The 22369-nt window shown below is 56.5% G+C and overlaps 1 protein-coding gene across 1 annotated transcript in view; it reads right to left on the reverse strand.

Annotated features, from left to right (window-relative positions):
- Positions 1 to 22369, reverse strand: part of VSTM2L (V-set and transmembrane domain containing 2 like) — a 32504-nt gene that overhangs the window by 5467 nt on the left and 4668 nt on the right. The window contains exons 2-3 of the mRNA XM_053926753.2: positions 6314 to 6483; positions 4667 to 4717 (exon numbers count right to left, since the gene is read on the reverse strand). Coding sequence (XP_053782728.1) covers positions 4667 to 4717; positions 6314 to 6483 — 221 coding nt within the window. The remainder of the gene's footprint in view (positions 1 to 4666; positions 4718 to 6313; positions 6484 to 22369) is intronic.

Genomic DNA, 22369 nt, shown 5'->3' on the forward strand with positions numbered 1-22369 from the left:
CCACTCCCGAGCCTCCATCAGCCACACCTGGCCACTTGACCAGCCCATCAGCGTGTCCGGACCCCAGCTCAGGGTCTCCCCCAGTCAGGGCCCCAGGAAGCCTCACCCGAACTAGTCTGACCCTCCCAAGTAATCGCTCCCGTTGCTGCTTCCACACCCAGGCCCAACCCACCTCTGAAACCCACCAATCTCACTTGGAAATACCATGGGCCTCAACCCTCCTCTCTGGAACCCAGGTCCTCCCACTCGGGCCAGAGCAAGGCCCAGCTTCTTATCTGGGTCATTGCCCCAGCCGCTTTTCTGGTCTCCCCTAAGCCACTCTGGCCCCTTCCCACTGCAGCCAGATCTTTTCAAAATGCCCACAGCTTAGAAGCCTTCCTTCCACTGCTTCCTGAAGTGGCTGTCAGGAGGGGGAGTACTTTGGGGTGTCATCCCCTCCTCCCCTGGGCCATGCCTGCCTCCAGGAGTTCCTCCAATACACACCCAGAGGAGTTCCCCTTACTGCTAGTCAACTCCTCTGCACCTCGGTGCTCACCTGAAAGAGCACCTCTTCCAGGAAGCCCTCCAGGCCTCCCAGGCTAGGTCATGTCCTGTTCCTGGCTCAGACTCCCACGCAGCTCTCTGCATTGTCACTTGACTTTTTACCTTGTGATTATTGGGTGGATGTGCATCTCCCACACTTCCTGGGAGCACCCTGAGGGCATGGGTGTGTGTGACCATGGCCTTCACAGAGGCACAGCCCTGAACCCCTCCACTGCAGGCTGGCTGCTCTATGGGTGTTTCAAGGGATTCCCAGGATGGATGGAGTGACTTTTTTGCCTCCACGTGCAGACTTCCTTGCAGACTTCAGGACTTAATGCCCTATGTGTTGCGAATTACTGCAGGAATCTCCAGAAAAGATAGAAATGTCTATAGTGGAAAATAAAATCATACAATACCCTGACCCACTGCTTGGCCTGCTAATGCTTTGGGAAGGACACAGACTTTGTGGACTGCTCCAGAGGTCCCGCCCCCTCCCCCAACCCCGCCCACACAGCATCCGCCTGCACAGCACGAGCAGCGGGCAGCCAGGCTGGGCCCGAGGGGCCTGACCTGCAGGGCCACTTGGCGGACTGACAAATGGAAGCTGCCTTTTGTGGAGATTCCTGACGGGCTGCGGTGTGTGCTTCCGGAGGCCTCTTAGGCTGCACCTGGCTTTTAGGGTTTGGCTGGAGGGGAGGCGGCGGTTAGGATGAGGGGGCCAGAGCCCTGGGCCAGCCGTGCATGGGGACCCAGGCTTCCCTTGGCTCTTTCAGACTAAAGCTGTTTGCATTGACTGAATCTACAGCACAGACAACTTCCGTGAGACTGAAGGAGGGGCTGACGGTGATGAAGGTGGGTGAGCACCCCACCCAGGAGAGGTGTGTGTGGAGAACTTCACCTGGTCTTAAACTTAGGAAGCTAGAAACCATCTCTGCCTGCAAACCTGGCGAAGGGGAAATTAACCTAAGCTGTAAGACAAAGAACTTCAGTTAGGTCAGAAGAAAAACATCCAGAACTTGAACATAGCCAATAAACAGGAGAAGCTGCCTGAGCCACAGCAACGAGGCCCAGATTGCAGAACTTTCCAGCAAATCCAGACTACTGAGGGGGGTGTTCACAAGGCCAGGGGTCCTTCCCCGCCCCAAGTGAGACGAGATGCTCCGTGTAAAGCGTTCACCACGGTTCCTGATTGTGGCAGGCATTCAGGAGGTGCTAACTGCATTGCTATTATTATTACTATTATTATTATAACTATGTTATCACAGGTGCCTGTCCTCCCACCCACATAGAGGATCCCTTGGTTCCGCTCCCTGGCCCCAGCCCCTCTCCGGGTTCCTGCAGAGAATCTGGGCCTCTCTAACTGCTCCAGTCCCCGTGCGCTGAGTACAGGGAGCCTGTGATTTACATACTCATGCCAAGTCCCCACTCCAGCGACCACTGCCATTTGCAGGCCAAAGCCATGGACTCCACAGTTTCCCAAGTGTTTCCACATAGGTGCTAGACAGCAGCTAGGGGGGACGGGAGGCGCAGGGAGGAGGCAGAGGGGTAGCCAGGACTTGCTCCTGGGACACTCGGTGCCGGTCCCAATGTGTCTGCACCATCCCAGCCTCTCTGAACCCCCAGGGTTGCCAGGGCACACCACACGGGTCACTGGGCCCCTACCTGGCCCCTGGAAGCTGGCTGTACTTCCTCCCCCGGAACCTCACTGCTGCCCAGCAGGGAGACGCACTGTTTGGCTCCTGTGGTGTTTTCCAGAGATGACATTAGGGCCCGACAGTTAAAAACCAGAAGCCATTCCACTGAAACTGGTGTTTTTGGAAGACATGGGACTGCTGGGCCGGAACTGCTGCCTGGCTCAGCTGGCTCCTGCAGAACACAGCCTGGGTCCCCCTGGTCCCATGGTCCCACCCGAGTCCTGCACTCCTTCCCGTCACCCGTACACCTACACGGATGGGCATGGGACGCATGTCAGGTTGGTATGGCCATGTATCAAACCTGTCTGGGTTAAGCCCTCGTTGGCCTGAGTGTGTGTATGTAAGTGTGAGTCATTTGATCATTTTGGGTGGGAGGCACCTACTGCGTGCCAGACACTGTGCGAGGCTCTGGAAACGTAACAGTTCCAGCCCCACCGTCTCCAGGGGGACAGACAGGAACAGAGTGATCACAGAAATGGATCGTGGAAATGCAGCCAGCAGGGGAAAGTAGGGGTGCGGCCGGGTCACAGGGCCGAGCAAGGGAGGCTTCCTGAGCCCAGCGCTGAAGGAAGAGAGAGGATCCGTTTTCTAGAGGAACCCATAGAGGGACTGGCCTGTGAGAAGGCAGAAAGGCAGCAGGGCTGGCAGGGGGCTGAGGGGGTGCAGAGAGCCGGGTCAAACAAGATGAGAGAGCCCAGGGGGTGCGCAGGGAGCCCGGAGCCTTACAGGTGACAGAGAGGAGTCTGAGATTACCCTAGCGGGCAGAACGGGGTGGGCGTGGGCTTACAGGTGCCGGCCAATGAACCGTCCCTTCCTGTAAGAACAGTCACGTGTGTGCTGCAGTCTGCAGGAGGTGTTGGGCCTATGACTTCGGGGTCCCTAACCAGACTCTGGGGAGCCCCAGCCCAGCAGGAATTGCAGGCGCTGGGGGCAGGGTGCGCAGTGATTGCGCAATCATGCCCAGCCCATTTATTTTATTTCACTAATTAGCATCTTTGCATTCCCCTCACGTGGGGCCCAGCAGCCTCGAGTTCTAATCCTCTAAATCAATTAGACTATTCTCTCCTTGCCTGAGATGCTCCTTAAACCCCAAACAAAATTATGGGAGAGAGAGTTGCGGTGAACGGGGCGTACGAATATACACAGAGTTCTCTACCTGCCTGGGCTTACCTGGTGGGAGTTTGAGCAAGAAACGGGACAGTACACAGGGACGTGCCCTTGGCAGAGACAGCGAGGGTGAGGGTGAGGGGCTGGGGAGAAGGTGAGGACCAGCAGCCACCCCAAACTGGAAATGGCTCCAATTTCCAGACCCGACTCTGAAAGGCCCTGGGGCAGGCAGCACAAAGGAGGCCGTAAGGACCCTCTTCTCTCATCCGCCTGCCTCCCGCCCTAGCAGCTGCAGGAGCCTCTTCCCAGGCCTCCCTCCATGCGTCTACTCTGTCACCTCCAGTGCCTGGCACAGCACCCCCACGCCTCCCAGCGCCCACTCAACACTGTGACGCCCGCGGTGGCTCCTCCGTGCGTCTGCGTGTGATCGGCCCTGGGGTCCTGAGCTGCCCACGTCCCCGAACAGTTGTGCAAGCAGCAGCAGGAGAGCGAACTCCGAGACCATGCTCCACGCAAACGGGTTCTTACCCCTGCGGACTCCTCGTTCCCTGAGCGTGGTGGGGTCCACGTCCAGCTTCCTGCCAGGCTGACCTGTGCCCCACGCACAATCCCAGCCACAGGCTGTCCCCTCCACTCAGTCCCTTTAGCCTCCTTTCTCAGTTCTGCCTGCATCTTCCAGGCCCCTCCACCACAAAAACTGACCCTTCCTCCAGGCCCCCCACCTCTCTGGGCTCCAGGATAGCCCAGAGACAGAGAGCTGGAGCCAGCTCGGCCACACTGCGACCTCTAGCGAGTCTCTAAGCCGCAGCTGCCCCAACTGTAAAATGGGCGAAAGCGCACCCTCCCCTAGAGAGGCGCAGTGATGAAAAAATGAGCCAGTGCATAAAGGCCCCGCCAGCCCCAAAACCCTTCAGCATAGTTCCCCCACCCTCCTCACCTCCTGGGAGCCAGGGGACCCTAGGGACGGTGAGACACTGCAGCTGTCAGTCACGATGGGCCGAAAAAGCTGGCTCAGTCTCATTAGACCCTGTTGGTTCCCCAGATAAAAGTGCTGCTGAGACAGACGTGAAGCGTCAGGGACGTACACAGCCTTGGCTCCGACAGGAGAGAATACGTCTTCTCTCCCCCTGTCATTTTTTGGGGCTTGTCATTCAAGGAACTTGAAAAATCTCTGGCGTTTAAAAAACAGATCAGAACCATTTCCCACTCCCCTCCCCTTCTTTTTTTCTTCTCCTCCATCTTCTTGCCCAAGCTCCCTGCCATACTGGACCAAAAAACATTTTTTTAAATTACAGCTGCGTCCTCCATTAGAGCTCTTGAGGGAAGTCATTATCAGAACTCACACTTATTTTGGTCGCGTCCTTCCCTGCGTCTTCCTGCTGAGATGCTTTTAGCTGCGGGGAGCAGGAGGGGCGGAGAAAGCAGAGACAAGGCGTTAGCACCCCTGAGTGGGGGTTCAGACAACAGCTAAGATTCCAGCTACGGCAGGTGACACTCTGGGGGCCCTGGGGGCCGGAGTTGGGGTCCCTCAGCTCTGTGTCCACTCAGGGGGTGGGAGTGAGTCAGAGCGAAGGAAGATAAAGGAGGTGCCTGTAAAACTGGGCGTGCCGTGCCCTTGGCTACTGGGGGACGGGGATGAATGGGGTGGTGGGTGTGAAGGGAAAATGTGCGTCCGCTCGGTGTGTCTGTAGGAGTGCCCGTGCACCCGTCTGTGAGCGTGTTGCATTTTCGGGTGTGTCACACACATTTTCGGGTGCTGCCGGAGCCCCGCCCAGCTGTTACTCCCTGCACACCCGCCCCAGAGACGCAGAGACCAGCACTCTGCCGGGGGCTTCGCTGAGCACCGAGTCCACTCAGCCTGTGTGCCGGGAGCTCGGGTCCCCAGGAGCACGGTGGTTTAATGGGTATTTGTGAGTATGTCAGAGGCTCTTTCCTGAACCTGCAACAACATGCAATCATGGCCGTGTGTACATGGGAAGGTGTGTGAATGTACGTGTTCACATATGAGTGGGTGGGGAGACATGCATTTGCGTATTATTTGCATACACACAAGTGTGAGAACAGAAGTGTCTGGCCTTGGGTTCCCCCAGATGCAGCTCTGGGGACGAAGACTCAAGTGCAGGTAGTTTACTTAGTGGGGAGTCCCAGGAGACGTCACTGGGGGAGTGAGGGAGTGAGTGAGACGAGAAAGGGAAGGAAGTCAATTAGGGGTGTGGAACCAAGCCAGTGACCATGGGGGGCAACTGGAGCCCACTCCCACTGCGCAGCTCGGGAACAGGGCAGAGAATACTCTGCTTGTTCCAGCTGAGCGGCGAGGGAGCTGGGGACCCAGCCTGTCTTGATGACCAGCAGGCTCTGCAGCCCACAGAAAACCCTCAGGCAGAGTCACAGGGGTGCAGGTGGCGGGCGGCAGTGGGGCTGGTGGCAGGGGTGGTGAGTGCCCCACTGTGTGGGTGGGGACACCAACAGCATCCGGTCCTGTGCTGTGCCCAGAGGAACGTGTCCTTGTGTAGAGGCAAACGTGTGTGCAGTGACCGGGTGGCAGGTGTATGCCTGCGTGTGTGCAAAAGGGTGTGCAAGCCTGCCTGCTTGCGACTGGCCTCAGCAACAGTGCCTCCCGTGTTTTCAGGGACCTTTGCAGAACAACTGCCCACCTGGCTTGGAGAAGTGACGGAAGGTGGGTCAAGAGCCCCATTGTGCCTGTAACCTAGAGCCAGCTTCTGGCCTCAGTTCCCCCACCAGCTCCCTGTGGCTACACTCTGTGCTATTTGGAGGGACCTTCCAGTTGTGCCCATCCCATGTGCTCAGGCTCACTCTTCCCCTGCCCTGAAACAAGCCCCCATTTCAGGAACAAGGGAGGGGGACAGGCGGGTGCTGCAGAGGACCGACACAGCTGGCGCCCAGACCCCTCAGAGGAGATGACGGGCAGGCACATGCCTACCGGGGGGCCACAATTCTCCCAGCCCAACTCTCATCTCCCGGGGCAGTACCTGGTTCGAGGCCCACGCCTGCTTGTCGGTCCAGTCCCTGTGGCTCCGCACGTACCACCACTGGATCTCCAGAGAGTAGGAGGGGGAGCCGCTGCCGCGGAAGGAGCAGGCCATCTCCACGTCCTCGCCCGTCCGTGCTGTCATGTCATGGGGCGTCTCTGTGAACAGGGCTGTGCGGAGAAATGGGGGGGAATGGCCGAGGCTCAGGAAACGACAGGCCTACGGGCACAGCGCTGGCTGGTGGGGGAGAGATGGGGAGAGCGGGAGCCGCCAGGCCTGCAGGTGGGGATGGCCTGGCTTCAGGTGGGGCACCTGGAGAAGCCCCGCAAGGCTGGGCATGCAGATGGCTATGCAGCAGCAGCAGCTGGCGAGACACAGGGATGAGGGGGTCGGCCTAGGGCCTTGGATGCCCCGCGGGAGCTGGGCTTCTATCCCAGAGCCCACGGGCATTACACAAGGCTCACACAGGGGAGCGGTGGATCAGAGTTGGGCTGGGTTGTAAGGGGTGAGCAAAGAGGCCAGGAGGCCAGAAAGGAAGCTACCCTTCTCATCAAATCTGTCAGATTTCGCCAGTCACCTCCGTTCCGGTTCCTTCCCGGTTATTCCCAATCCCAGTGCACAGCATCCATGCTGTCTTTACGAAAACAAGTCAGACGGGGCCACCCCCACTCAGAGCCCTCCCTGGCACCCTCTGGACTGGGGAAAAAGCCCAGCAGGCTAGGGCCCTGCCCACCTCCCCCAGTTCTCCTCTCTGTCCTGGGAATATGCCTCTTTCCACCTCACTCTTGCCCTGACTGTTCCCAATGCCCGGAATGCTGTTCCCTGAGCTCCTCATTGCCCGCAAATCACTCAAAGCTCATCTCAAACTTGGCCCCTGAGAGGCAGGCTGTCCTTGACCACCCAGAGTAGATTCCCCCCCAGCCACTCCGGTCACTGTCACGGCACCATGAGAACAGGGACTGGGAGCTTCCCGTGGCTACACGGTTCCTGGCACCTAGCAGGTACGTGCTCCATGTGTGCCAAATGAGTGGGACCTTCTCCATCCTCTCAAGCCCCCAGGGTGTGTGGTGGGAGCCCCACCTACCTCCTGTGTCCCCACCCAAGCTCCCCCACCAAGTCCCATGACAGGCTGCCCCCTGACCCAGCAGGAGCCTCATCCCACCCACCACCCCTGCCGTACTGCCAGGTAAGTGAGAAAACAAACCCCCACTTGATACATCCCAAGGCCCCTCCCCACCATATGTTCTGTCTCTCGTCTCTCCAAACAAATATTGTCCTGAGTTGTAATTAGAATTCTTCCCTCTCCTCATGAGAGATTATCTTGTCCTGGAAGGATGCCTGGCAGCGCCCGGGTCACCCAGGAATGCCGCCTCCGCAGCCCTCCCACCGGGCAGCCTTGCTGCGCCCGCGGCCCTGCAGGCCCCCACCCCGCCCGGCGCCCCGGGAATCCCAGCGGGGTCACACAGGGGCTCTGTCCAACAGGAACAGAGCCACGTTCGAGGCACACAGAGGTTTCAAGTCTCTAGTATGCACATTTAAAAAAGGTAAAAAAATAGGTTTTAAAACAGAAGTGAATTTTAATAATATATTTCAGTTAACCCAAAATATTCAAAATATTACTTCGAATTATGAAAGTCATTCAGGAGACATTCTACATTGTTTTGTTTTTCCTGCTAAGTCTCGCAAAGCCAGTATGCATTTTACAGAGTCACCACGCGCCACACCCCCGGGGCTCAAGGACACGAGTGGCGAGTGGCGGCACCCCCGCAGATGAGGACAGTGCCAGCCTGTGCACCCCCCACACGGCCCCACTGCCCAGAGGAGGCAGCCGAGGCCCAGTGCCTGGGACTGACCCTTCCAAGGCCACACTTAGAGCCTGGACTTGAACCCAGGCGTGTCTGATTCCCAAGACCACACTCTTCCCAGAGAATTCCAACAGTTTTGGGTTGTAAAGCTCTTTTTTTCTTAAAAAGAAACAACCCATGTGGCCAATCTTACAAGGTCCTGCGGGGCAGAAAGGGGAGTCTGTTTTATTCTGGGTGCAAGGCCTGGGCAGGCACAGAGGAGACATTTCACCCAGCCTGAGGCAATCAGGGGAGGCTTCCCAGAGGAGGTGAGCCAGGAGGGGGAGGGGCTTTTGGTCAGAAGATGGAAAGTCTGGCTCTGAGCCAGGTGAGTTGGCTGTGGGTATGGCCACCAGCTCTTCCTCTCACTGTGGGTCCTGGTCCCAAGCTCTCTCTGATCCCATCTGACCCTGCGAGGAGCTGCCTACGTAAGGAAGAGTTAGGGGAAGACCCTCAGGGTACATCGGCTCCAACTTTAGCAGTGAAGAGGGCAATATGTCTGCAGGACAAGGGGGGAAACTGAGGCTCTGGGCCTTTGAAGGCATATCTGCGTTCCCTGTTCATGGGTGGCAGCACGAACCTGTCCCAGGAGCCATTCCAGGGACCCCCACCCCCACCACTCAGGGAGAAGCCGTGTCTGCAGGAAAGCACCAGGGCGCAGGACTAGGAGCCAGGGATGGAGGACAGAGCCTGTTCCTGCCAACAGACTTGCTGCATGACCTTGGGAGAATCTCTCCTCCTCTCTGAGCCTCTTTGCTCCTTTGCACCATGGGGATTAGAACTCCTGGGCTGAGAGCCCCACCAGCTCAGACACGTGAGGGAGAAAGTAACGTTGTCCTAAGGCATTGGGAAGGGATGGGTCACCTCTACTTGGGGGAAGGGAAGCTTGAGGGAGGAGGAGGTGACAAGTCAGGCAGAGGCAAGGAGAAAGGGAGAGGTGTGAACCAAGGCAGAAAGAAGGGAAAGCCGGAGAGCCTTGTTTTAAAAACCCACACCATTAATTGAACACCTATTGCGTACCTAGCACTATGCAGACACTACCTGTATACTCTCTAATCCACTCACTCCCCCGTGACAGATGAGGAAAATGAGGTTCAGAAAGATGACGTAACTTGCCCAAGATTCACACAGAGCTGGGTTTTGAACCTACATCTGACCAGCCCTTGTGACCAAGACCCAGGGGTCCCCTGGCCTCCATCAGAATCTGGTCTGAGCCCTGGCTGATATGGCTCATTGGGTGGAGCAACAGCCTGCAAACCAAAGGGTCACCAGTTCGACTCCTGGTCGGGGAATATACCTGGGTTGCAGGCTAGGTCCCGAGTGGGGGGGCGTGCGAAAGGCAACCACACATTGTTGTTTCTCTCCCTCTCTTTCTCCCTCCCTTCCCCTCTGTCTAAAAATAAATAAATAAAATATTTTTTAAGACCTGAATTACCAGGTGAAATTCAGCCACCAGGCTCCACCCTTCTGCATCCTACTTACATACCTCTAGGGAAGGGGAGCTCAGTTCCTTCCACCTCCACTGAAAGTGGGCAGCTCGAACTGGCAGAGGTTCCTGCTCCCTCACCTAACTCTGTGAGTGAGGACATCCTATCGGCACCAGAAACTGGCAGGTGCTCCGTCCTAATTTGGATGATGAGGAAGCAAACTCTAATAAATACAGTTTTGTGCAGGGCACAGAGCTAAGCCCCTTACATACATTTCCTCCTGCTCCCCGTCGTCATGCTACAGAGTAGGCGTGATCATTGTGATGCCCATTTCCCAGATGGGAAAGCTAAGGCACCCAAGGCCCCAGAGTGAGTAGGTCGTGACATCCGCACCCAGTCCCAGAGGACTCTAGAGTGGGAGTCTGTAACTTCTAGACCTTGCTCCTGCAGCTCCTCTTCCCCATCCCCTACCGGGACCTGCTGCCCTCCAGCCACCCAGACCCCACCCCCATCCCCCATCTCCACATCAGTGTCCCTGCTGAGTTTAGGATGTGGAATCCCTCTCTCCTCTTTGACTTCCTCTTGTGCTGGAGCCCTCCTCCCTGCCAGGTACTCCTCGAAGCCAGACCCCAGGAGGCGGGTATAATTATAGACTTTGGAGAAGGATGTGATTGTGCTCTCCAGCCCCAGGGCCCACGCAGGGCTGGGCTCGCTGGGAAGACAATTAAAACCAGTGTCCACAAGTTAGGATTCTGTAGTAGAAGGAGAAAGGGGCTTGATGTACACAGAGTCTCCTTCCTTCCTGCTGTTAATCGGGGGCGGGCATATTGATTAACCCTAGCCCCAGTTAGCAGGGCATCACCTACAGAAAACAGCTAATGGCCCTGGCCCGAGCTCCTCGGTATGGCTTCTGGGAAAGGCAGGGGATGACCTGGAAGACCTTGCCTGCCCTTCAAGAGCAAGGCCCCGACGTCCCTCCTAACCTTCCAGACCCTGGTTCAGCACAAACAGCTAAGGCTTTCTTTGCCTTCAGGTCTGGGTTCAAATCCTGTTTCTTCCACCCCCTAGCTGTATGACCCAGGCAAACCCCTTTACCTCTCTGAGCCTCAGATTCTTTATCTGAAAAAAGCAGCGAATGAGAGGATGCGGGGGAGCGTTACACAAGGTAACATATGCCCCATGCACAGAGTAGGTGCTCAATAAACAGCTTTCCTTTCTCTCAGCTTCTAGCTCAAAATTCTGTCTTCTCCAGAAAGATTTTTAAAGATGCTTTTTTGTAGCCTCATTAGATCATGCAGTGGGCACATCTGTATTTCAGGCCTGGCCCCACGACCCCCCATCTGTCAGTCCTGTACCTCCTCTCCTCCCTCACTTGCTCCCCTGAACAGCCAGCGGGACTCACTCAGGCCCCAAGAGGCCTTGTCCAGCAAAGGCAGGCCTAGCCCAGCCCCCAGCTCCCTCTGTCTCTGAGCTCAGATTCCCCATCCCAGACCTTCTGGTTCGGCCCCAAATCTTCTTTCCCTCTGTACAGACTTCCCTGCTGTTCCAACTTCAAATGTCTGGTTTGAGGCTGCTTCCTCCAGGAAGCCTGCAGGAACTGAACCCCAGCCCACACATCAATCTTTGTCAGAGCGAGGGCAGTGTGACCGGTGCCGGGGCAGCTCCTAGTCAGGGAAACCAAGGCAGAGCTGGAGCTGGGGAGAGGCAGAGAGAGCAGAGCGGAGAGAACCAGCATAGCCCTGCAGGCCCCTTGGCCACCCCTCTGCCCAGGCCCTTCTCTGTGCCCCAGGCGGTCTCCACATTCTCCTCTCCCTGCCCCACTAGAGTGGGGTAGATGACAGATACCAGGCGTCTGTGCCTCCTCCTAGCCTGGGAGCTATTAGGTGTGTGCTGAATGAATGAATGAATAAAGTGAGAAAGAAAGGTAAGACCCAAAACCCAGAGAACTTGTTAGAAACTGTAAGAAAAAGAAAAGATAGACCTATCATGCATTCATCCAGTCATTTATTCACACAACATTTATTGGGCACCTACTATGTGCCAGACTAGAGTTTGTTGGGGGGATTGCACTCACAAGCGGAGGGACAGAGACAGACATAAGGACCCAGGCGATGAGGGAGGTTCTGAATCAGGCCCCAGCAGGGCAGCACCCTCCTCACCCTACCGCCCTGTGGCCTCCAGTGCCCAAGCCCAGCGTGGCCCACGCGGTCCCGCCGAGGGGGTGCCCAGCCAAACCGCTAGGCAAGCTGGCGGCTCCGGGAGAGGGCCCATAGAGTCGTCGTGTGAAATGCACCCAAGAGTGAAACAGGGCCACAAACAGATGCCGGCAGTGCGGGAGCTTCCGCGGCCGCCCCCCAACCTGTCCCGCCTCGAGGCCCACAGACCCCGTGGCGTCGCCTCCCTAATCAGAGGCCCACCACAAGCCAGAAGGTGGGTGCACCTGATCCCAGGTAATCAAACCTTAGATCACTGTTCCTCTGTTACAGGTGGAAAAACGGAGGCTCAGAAAACCTGGAGCCATCGGGCCGGTTCCCTGCTCCAGTGTCGAAGGAAGAAAGCCCCGCCCATGCACCAGACGCTGTACGCAGGACCCCACTTCAGCCCCCCAAAGACTCAAGGAGGTGGTACTATTTGTTGTCAGCCCCATTTCACAGGAGGAGGACCAAGGCCCAGAGAGGTGGTGTGGCTGCCTGAGGTCGCACAGCATGAAAGAACAAAGTTGGATCTCAACCCCGAGGCTGACTGCAAAGTTTTCTAGCCAAAGCCGGAGTCCTCTCTAAGCTCTCACTGCCCTTCAGCATGAAGAAGTGTGACTGTGGAGGCCATTTCCAGAGAGCCTGCTCTGTGCCCAGCTCAGCAGGGTGCTGGGGCTGGACAGGTGTGTGGCCACCTTAACTCCCAGCAGGGAGGCAGAATAGGGGGAAAAGGCTACAGAGGGAGTGTTGAATGAAGCCCCAGCTCACCTGTGAATCTCCCTGCACCCCTGAAATCAGGACACGTAAAATGTCTACTAGAGGAGCACCCAGATAAGCGGGGTGGAAAAGCCCCCAGGGCCTGAGCAAGCAGGCACCAGCCAGAGCCCCTCCTCCCCGGGGATGGGTGCAGAGGGACTGCCGGGATGGGCCCGGGGGCGGCACTGAGGTTCTCTGGTTCCTCCCGGGCAGCCCCTGGCTTCTGGCAGGCTGCCTGCAGCAAGAGGAATCCAGGGGTGAGTTCGCGAAAGGTTGTTTCATCTTGGAGTGCACAAATCTTCCTCTTCTCCAGAAGCGGAGAGAAAGGCCTTTTGTACAAAAGCTTAAGGAACTGCGGTGTGCTTAGTGGGAACACGCTGGCCTCACCGTGCTGTAGAGGCTCAAGAATGAGATCAGCCATCCTGGACCCCTGCTCTGGGGAAGGTGCTGTCTGGGCTCCCCGCTGCACGCAGGCCAGACCCTGGCCCTGGCCCTCAAGGAGCCCACAGTCCACAGGACACAGACAGACCATGACTGCCATACGAGTGACGAGCAGCCAGGACTGAGCCTAGGTCACCACGGATGGTTGTTCAGGGTGTGCACCATTCACATAGCCGTGCAAGGTGGCAGTGCTAGGAGAGAGAAAGGCGGGCCTATGTCTGCCTGGAGACTCAGGGAAGGCTTCTCGGAGGAGGGGGCGTGCTTGAACGTGAAGGCTGAGTGGGGTCTGAACAGTTGGGGAGCTCAGAACAGGAAAGGGCATCCTAAAGAAGGCGTCTCCCAAGTTCAACCTTTTGGGGACCACCTTCACCATTTCTGCAGGATCCCTGTATCACCTACACTGTAATTCACTTGATATTTATTTTCGAAGCATCTTTCCCTTTTTACTTAAAAAATTTCAGCTTAAAAGGAGACTTTTATTACTACCATAAACGGAAAATCAGCATCACTTGCCATAAATAGAGGGTAACTGTAAAAATAAACACCATGAAAGCCAAACAGTGTTCGTAAATTCTAGCCAGGAAAGGTTGTTTACGGAAGGCTACCAGCCTCAATCTCCGTGTTCTCTCATTAACCAGGGAGTCGGGGGAGGGGGAGGCGTTAAATTCAGAGCAGACTTTCTTCTGGATGAGAAGGGGTTTTGGAGGCAGGTCGGCATCCTCCACGCAGTGACCCAGGAGACAGCGACCTCCACCGCTGCCACAGGCCCGGGCTTCCCGGGCCCAGCCCAGCCCACCTCCACGATGTTGCTAGCGCCGCCCATATACCTGGATGCCTTCCCAGCCACTCACCTACCAGAATCCTCCCGATTGTTCTAGCCTGGTTCACAGGGCCGCGTCCTGTCTGATTCAGCACAAGGCTCCCTGTGCCCTGCACGTGGTGAGGACCGGCCCCTATTTTGGGAGCTGGTAGAATGAACAAAGAGATGAACAGAGGACTCCCTCACGGTCTGTGCTGCTCAGACTGGGGAAGGAACTTCCTGAGGCGTTGCTTTCTCTCCCCAAATGGGCAAAGAGCATTATTTTTGTCTTAAAACATACATGAATATATTATGGAAGAGAATACAAAATTTATGAATTTTGAATGAAATAGGAGGCATCAAAGAAATGTCAGCCCTGCTGGGGAGCTGTTTGCTTTCCTGCCTCCTGTCCCGTGCACTCGGAGGCCTTGCTCCTCTCTGCAGCCTCAGGGCCTGACCGTGCTCTGTGCTCAGGAGTGCTGCTGCATGGGCTCAAGGGGGAGGAGCCCCGGGGGAAGGAGACTGGGTCGGGGGAGGGTGGAGTCCAGGGTTAGGGGTGAGGATACAAGCTGCAGCTCTGCCCCGACTTGCTCTGTGATTTTGTGTAAATTGCTTCACTTCTCTGAGCTTTTGGTCCCCACGAGTGTCAGGGCTTAAGCCCTGAATCTGAGGATTAAATGAACTATTGCATGTGAACAGCCTGGTTCAGGATGCAAGACACAGTGGAGCCTCAACCCACATCCCTGCTGAGTTTTTCCTTTTTAATTGACTCCAGAGAGAGGGAAAGAGAGGGAGAGAAATATCAGTGTGAGAGAGAAACATCGATTGGTTTGCCTCTTAACACGCATCCCAGCTGGGGACAGAACTCACAGCCCGGGCCTGTGCCCTGATTGAGAATCAAACTGGCAGCCATTTGGTTGGCAGGTCAACGCCTAATCCGCCAAGCCGCGCGGCCAGGGCTCCCTGCTGCGTCAGACATACACAAGCAAATGGAGTCCCTGCCCAGCCCCAGCTGACTGGGCAGGGGGGCTGCCTTGTCCAATAAAAATTAAAATAGCTAACGTTCTTGAGCTCTTACTATGTGCCAAGTGCCTGGAGATGCTGTGCCTTGGTTTCTTCATCTGAAAAATGGGGATAAGAATAACTACCTCACAGGGCGGTTGTTAGCATTGAATGCGTTTGAGATTTAGAAAGGGGACTACTTGACAAAAAGTGTGTGCCACAGAGGTGCTTCCTTATTTAGTTAGTTTCAATTGAAGTGAAATCCACAGAACGTAAAATCAACCATTTTAAGGTGAACAACTCGGTGGCGCTTGGTGCATTCACATCATTGTGCAGCTGCCACCGCTCTCTCCCCAACCGTTCCCATCCTCCCAAAGGGACCCCGCGCCCATTAAGCAGTCCTGCTCCAACCCCCGCCAACCTCCAGTCTGCCTCCCGTCTCTGTGGATTTGCCTGTGCGGGATATTTCACATAAACGGAATCGTGAAATCTGTGGTCTTTTAGGATTGGCTTTTGTCACTCAGCGTAATGTTTTTGAGGTTCATCCACATTGTAGCAGATATCACGTTTCATGCCTTTTTATAGAATTGTTTCTTGAATAAAATATCTCACCAAACCCCTACAACGACCTGGAAGTAGCCACCACCGTCATTCTCCTCTTCTTACAGATGGGGAAACCGAGGCACAGAGCCAGGTCGGGGCAGCTTGCCCAGGTCCCCGGCCAGGCGCCCTGACCCAGCCAGGAGAGCGGCGCGGGCACCCGGGGCTGGGGGCAGGGTGCTCCCCAGGCCACCGCACATATTGAGGGAGACAGCGGCAGAACTGCAAATCTAGGGAGGTTTAAGGAGAGTGAAAATATCCTGGCACCGGCAGGAGTGTGGGAGTTGAGCAGGTTTCCCCGGTGGAATTCCCGCCTCTGCTTCCTGCATGACTGGGCTACAGGGAGCGAAGGGGTTGGGAGAGAGGGAGGGAGGCAAGGGCAGCAATGTGCAGGGAGCCGGAAGGCAAACGGGCATCTCTTTTCATCCTCACCTGAACATCCTGCCAAGTCAGCGGCCTGAGCCCATGGCACGGACAGCTAGTGAGCTCAGAGAGGCTGCGTGGGGCACAGGACTTGAGCCCAAAGCCCAGGCACGTCCTCATCCAGGCTGCCTGCCAGAGGCAGAAAGGGGTGAATAGAGGAAGTAAAGGGAGGTTGCATCAGCTCCGTGGATAAGCAGGTGCCCCAGAGCCCCAGAAAGGAGCATCCCTGGGTCCACTGAGGAGGAAGGAAAGTGAGAGGTGTGAGGAGGTACCCAGGGCAGAGCCAGGGAGGGCCAGGGCCATGGGGGCCAGAGCCGAAGAGGGGAGACAGAGATGAGGGCACCAGAAAACCAAGACAGAGACCAAGAGAAAGAGAGAAACTGAGGCAGATCCCAGGGATGCTCACAAGCAGAATGGGTTGTCCCGTAGGCAGGGGCAGAGGGCAGAGTGGCCGTGCTGCCCCTCCCCCAATGGAACCTGACCCAGGTGGAACCCAGCTCCCCCACTTTCCAGCCTCCCGCCCTCCTGCCCAGGTGTGTTTGGGAAACCCAATACTGCGTCAGTAACTACGTGGGCTCTGGAATCAGGCTGACCCAGACCGGAACCCCAACTGCAGGCCGATCTCTGAGCCTCAGTTTTCCCATCTGTAAAACGGGTACTTGGGGACTCAATGGGATCACATATACCGGTAAGTGTCTGGCACATGGTGGGCTCCATGGAGCACGGTGATGGTGGTGATGACCAGGCTGCCTCGCCCTGGGTGGTCTTGCTCCAGCTTCTCCATCCCTAAAGTTCCCTCCTCCCTTCTCCTAACCTAGAGGACTGGTTTGGTCTGGCCTTTTCAAGCACAAGGACTATTATAGAACCAGGGAAGAGAACCGGAACTAGCTGATGGGTTTTGCCCCTCCCCAGGGTCTTTGCACTTACTGTTGCCTCTGCCTGGGGGGGGATTTAACTGAAGCAGCAGAGTTGGGATGGGGCTCAGGGCACCTAGCACCCAGCTGGAGTTCAGGGACCACTGCTGGGGTCTCTGGGTCTGCTGGGGGGTCATAAAGAGACTAGCTGGTGAGCCTCAGGGCCCCTGCCCCAGAGGCCTTCGCCTTAGCTGACAGCCAGCCTGCCCTCCTCCCCTCCCCCTACCCCGCCTCTGCCCACCTGAGACCATTAGTGCTGCTCTGTTTTGAGTGCCATTTCCACTACCACGCGCTCTGGCCGCCAGGCCTCCATTAGGGACCCTTTCCCGGGGCTGATGACAGCCAGCAAACAGCTCCCCAGTGAGCCAGCCGTAATTGCTGCTGCCTCCGAGGCCGGGAATAATTTTTTTAAAACCTCACAAAGCAAAACAGACACCCTGCCCTCTGCTCTCGCCTTCCCCACCCTCAGCTGGGCGTGAAGCCTAAGGGTCCTAAGAAAGGGTGGTCAGTCAAGACCTCCAACCCCAAGGGACACCCTTCACATGCCAGGCTGGGGAGAAGCAAAGTTTGGGTTCTGCTCCCTTGCTCTGAACTGGGCGTGGGGCCCCTGGCCCACTGCACCTCTCTAGGCCTCAGTTTCCTCCTCTGCAAGGTGGGTATGTTGATGGGTGCTTTGGGTGCCAGATGGGGCGATGGTGACGAGTCTCTGACAGGAGCATGGGCCCCCTGAGGAGCTGCAGGAAGCATGAGAAAGAGCCAGAAGGCAGGAGAGAAGCTGCCAGGGGAAGGGAGTCGCCTGGGGAAAGGTCCTGAGGAGGGAGGAGCTCAGTGTGCTCAGGTACTAGAAAGGACGCCGGTGTACTTACCCACCCACACACACGCACATGCACACACACCCAGCATTTCCCATTATCCCTTGGACACTGCGGGCAGCCCCGGCATCCAGTGAGCCCACAAACTCAGCCCCTTCCCCAGGAAGCAGCCTTTCCTCCCCTGTTAGCCCCTCCAGCCTCCAAGTCCTTTGCTACTTTCCATTCGCACAGCCACATCCACCCAAACACCAGCCACCCACTAGCCGCACCTTCCCCATTTAGGAAGGAGATCAAGACCAAGCTCCACAGCCTGCTTTGCCAGATAAGCACTACTCCAGGCAATCAGTCCAGGCTCGCCTTAGCCCTGGAGATCCCAGGATACAGGCTGAGGCGCCCACCTCCTCCAGGAAGTCTTCCCTGACTGTACCAGGACACAGCAACCACTCTCATGGGAAACCTGTGGAGACCTCCCTTGGAATGGCTCACCTGATCACGCCCTGTCTCCTGGACTCTCATCTCTGGTTTACCGTCCTCTGCTATCTTTCCCCAATACCCACCCCTGAAGACACTCATTCACCAAGGACTTGCTGGGGCAAGTGAATGAAGCTTTGTTCCACAGGCTGCCCCAGGTCACGTGAGAGGGCTGTGAGGGGGTGGGGGAAGGACTCCAGGCCCACGCCTGGCCCTGCTGCACACTTGCCCTGTGTCCTGGGACCAGCCTGGGCTCCTCTCTGGGCCTCAGTGCTCCGCCCAACCCCAGCCCCGGTGAAATGAGGGCCGATTCTCCTGAGAACCACAGGTGGGCTTTGGAGCTGCTACAAACCCACTAAAACTCAGCAAAACAATGTGTCGTGTCTCTGAGGAAATGATCCAGTTCTCATCAGATTCTCAAGAGGACTGTGACCTCCCAAATAATTGGGAGCCAGCAGTCCAGACAAACTCCAGGGCCCCTTGCAGCTTCACCATGTGGTCATTCATTCTTTCATTCACTTCATTCCCTCGCCTGACATTCCTGAGTGCCTGCTCCATGTGGAAGCCACAGTGATACCGAGACTGTATGTATGTGTAATCCGGAGGTGACATCTGAAGAGAGGGGTGTGTGCATGCAGAGAGACAGAGGGGACGGGAGGACAGAGCTGAGGAGAGGGAGATGGGCACAGCAGACACGGAGAAAGGGACAAAGAGAGATGAAGAGAGATTTACAGACAGAGACAGACAGACAGACAGACAGACACACACACACACACACACACGCCAGCGGAGAGAAAGATCCAGAGAGCGGGGGGCAGGCAGACATTTGCCACAGATGGGCACGCCAGCCCCCCTAATTGATAGCTCTGAGCGAGGCCCCGTCTCCCAGCTCCAGCTCTAACCTTCCAGATGCTCCCAGAGCCTCTGCGCTCCGTCCCAAGGGCAACAGCTTGCAGAGGGCAGGGAGGCTGGTACTGAAGCAAAGGCCGCTGGGCAGAGGAAGCCAGCCTGGCCAGGACACTACAGACCACCCTGCCGCAGCACTTCGCATCACACATGGTCAGTCATCCAAACACACTCACTCCAGATGTTGGCTCAGAGAGAACACCCAGGGAGGTGCGCCCAGGGTCACCCACGCATGCCCCGAGGGTCCCACCACCTCCCACTGACCCGGGAGCCAGGACTCTCAGACCCGCACTCTTTCGGCCAGACGCCGGCGCTCAGCACTTTGGCATCAGGAGCCCTGGGAGAATCGGATGAAGCCAGGGCACCGCTCCGGAACAGAGCGCCTGCCCACTCGCCCACCTGCTCTGGCAGCCAGGAGCAGGGCAGAGGAGCAGGCTGAGAGCTGCGGCCCTGCCATCCACAAGCCGGGCTCAAGGCCCGCTCTGCCGCTCCACATCTCCAAGCTCACGCAGGTCGACCCCCGGAAACCTCAGTGTCCAGGTCTGTGAAAGGGGAGCCTGCTCCCCACAGGGCATCTGAGGAGTAAGTGACAGGAGGGAGGGGAAGAGCTAGGCTCAGAAAATGCTGGATGAACGCTGGCTGGTGTTTCGGTTCACAGACCCCCGAAGACCCCCAAGAGCTGAGCACCAAGGGCTGCACCATCAGCCCCCCTTACCTGCTGACCAGAGGACAAAGGACGGTGGGAGGGTACAGATGGAAGAATTCCAGGCACTCTGAGCTTAGGAGAACTCAGCGTGGTTCAGGTGGGGAAACTGAGGCCCAGGGAGGGGCAGGGACCTGCCAGCCACCCAGAAGGCAGAGCAGGAGAGGGTGGATAAAAACCCGAAGTCCATTTCCCCTGCCCCAGCTCTGGCACTTTAACTTGGAGCTGAAGTGAAGTCATAAAGGAGTTGCTGCCCCATCCCCTGCCACGTCCCCTGTGTGAGGCTGGGCATCCTCTGAGTTGGGAGCTTGCCCCAGCCCCATCACTACATTGCTGGCTTCTGCCCACTTCACCAGGTTCAGCTCCTTCGGGAAATAACACGGGGGTCCCCTCTGTGACATTTCCTACTAATAACTGCTGGCCTCCAGCTTGCACACCTGCTGTGATGAGCAGCTCACTACCGGACACCGTCACTGCCCCAGGGATGGGTGCCGAATGTCACCTGAGCTTCTTAACTCTTAGCACAATTTATGCAGATATATTTTTATAGCTTCAGTTGCTGAGCAAGAACCTTATCTGTCTTCTTCATTGATGTGTCTCCAGTGGCTAAAAGAGCCTGGTACACGGCAGGCACTCAATCGAAATTCGTTGAATGAATGAATGAATGATCAAACTTCCAATATGTGGCAGCAGCCCCCATGAGGCCAGTGGGTCCCAGCATGAGGAACAGGGAGCATGAGCTGGGAGGGGTCCCCAGTGCTGTCATTCCCACATGAAGTGCCTGTGTACCAACCGTTCAGTTACGTCCCTAATGTCTTCCTATAAACTAACCCACTACTTTTTAATATCCCCGTTAGGTTCGTCCTAAGCAATCATGTCCATGAAATCACAGCTCTGATGTGCTGGTTGTATTTTTCTAATCTACATTAAAATAAATGTATAACTATGAAAATATGAGAGGTTTGTCTGGATCCTGCCTAAAACCATCTCTCAGGCAGGACCCAATCTTGCTGAGGGCCCCCGGGAGTCTTGAAGAAGGGTTTCAATGGGGCTCAGTGTGTCCAATTCCCAGAGACTCCTCTGCTGGCTTCCAGGAAGGGGAGGGGACACAGCGGTGGCCAGGGACAGTAGCCCCACCTCACTTCTCCAGAGCAGCAGGTACCAGAGGGAGCCCGTGGGTGGGCTGTGGATCCCAGGGTCACCAGGTAGTAGAGGGACGGATTTCTTCCCTCAGTGGGACCACCACCCCTTTTCTGAAGGAACAGTCCCACTGGGGTCTGGGAGAGGACACACCCTGAAACCCGCTACCCTAAAGGTATCCTGTGTACCCCGAGGAGCTGGGTCTGCCCATTGCAAGGTGAAATCAGCCTTACCCACCCAGGATGCCCTTGCCGTGGGCACTAGAGATGAGAAATGGCTCCAATTCTGTGAATTTTCTCCTAAAAACCTGGGTTTCTTGTGAAGTTAAAATGACTCAAATGTTTAAAACTTTAACAGAGATGAGCAAACTTTCAAGAATTTGAACCTCAGACCTCTGCCTCCTGCTTCTTGCCACCTGTTCACTTCCTGCCACCTCCCTGTGCTGGGTGCAGTCGTGGGTGCCAGGACTCAAGGGGCTCTTTCTTTTTAGATTTTATTTATTTATTTTTAGAGAGAGGGGAAGGGAGGCAGAAAGAGAGGGAGAGAAACGTCGATGTGAGAGACATCGGGGCCAAACTGCACCCCGGGTGTGTGCCCGGACTGGGAATCAAACTGGTGACCTTTTGCTTTGCAAGACGATGTCCAACCTACTGAGCCACACCGATGAGAGTGGGACACAAGGGACTCTTGACCTGTCCCGGCCCTGGAACCCCCAGTCATTGCAATGGGGGGGAACAAGAGTGCCCAGATTCTGGTCCCTGTGCGTCCAGCTGCCCCCAAACCCCCTTCAGGGCTGATTTTCCCCACAAGCCCATCAACAACTGATTTGGTTCCTCAAGTCCAAGGTCATGGCCAAGCACCAGGAGGTGGGCTTGCTTCATGTCACTGCCTTTCCCCTCTTTCTGACACCCACCCTCACGGGAGCACAATGTCACTGTTCGCACCACGTGCCCCCCTCCCCACCTGTGTGACTCTGTCAACCTCAGAGGGCAGTTGGAAGGTCACTGAGGCAGCACTTTAGTCTGGGCTTGCACTTCCGATGCTCCCCTCCCACGTGCAGTGCAGAATGTGGAGGTCGCAGCATCCTCCCACCTCTCCTCCCATCTCTGGAACCCAACTGCACTGTGAGCATGGACCCTGGAGCCACGCTCCGGGGTTCAAATCCAGGCTCCTACACCTGCTGGGTGCATGACCTCGGGCCAGCCTTTTAATCTCCCCTCCAGGGCAAGTCCCCTCCTCTTAGGGTTCTTTTGAGGATTCCATTTAAGGCCCTTGCACAACACTCAATAATTAGCATTTGCTTCCATATACTTCTCTCCCTCTTTGTACAGACTTGGATGAGGTGATTCCCAAAGCCAAATACCTCCCAGGAGATTTGGGGCAAATGTTCTCTTGCTTGTGGCCTTGGTCTTCCCCTCTGAAAGGGCTGGAGGAGCATGGTCCACAGGGCCTTGCCGGCTGGGTCTGAGCCCTGGTGATTCATTCCAAGCGTCCCATCGCCTGCCCTGGCGGTTGCTGGGGTGGAAGGGATCACTCACTCTCCCATCAGCCCTGACCCTGTCCGTTTGTTCATCAGGAGGACACTTCCCCACCGCCCCGCTGTCACCGTGGCGATGAGCAGAA

Source organism: Desmodus rotundus, chromosome 6, assembly GCF_022682495.2.
Source record: "Desmodus rotundus isolate HL8 chromosome 6, HLdesRot8A.1, whole genome shotgun sequence".
NCBI lineage: Eukaryota > Metazoa > Chordata > Mammalia > Chiroptera > Phyllostomidae > Desmodus > Desmodus rotundus.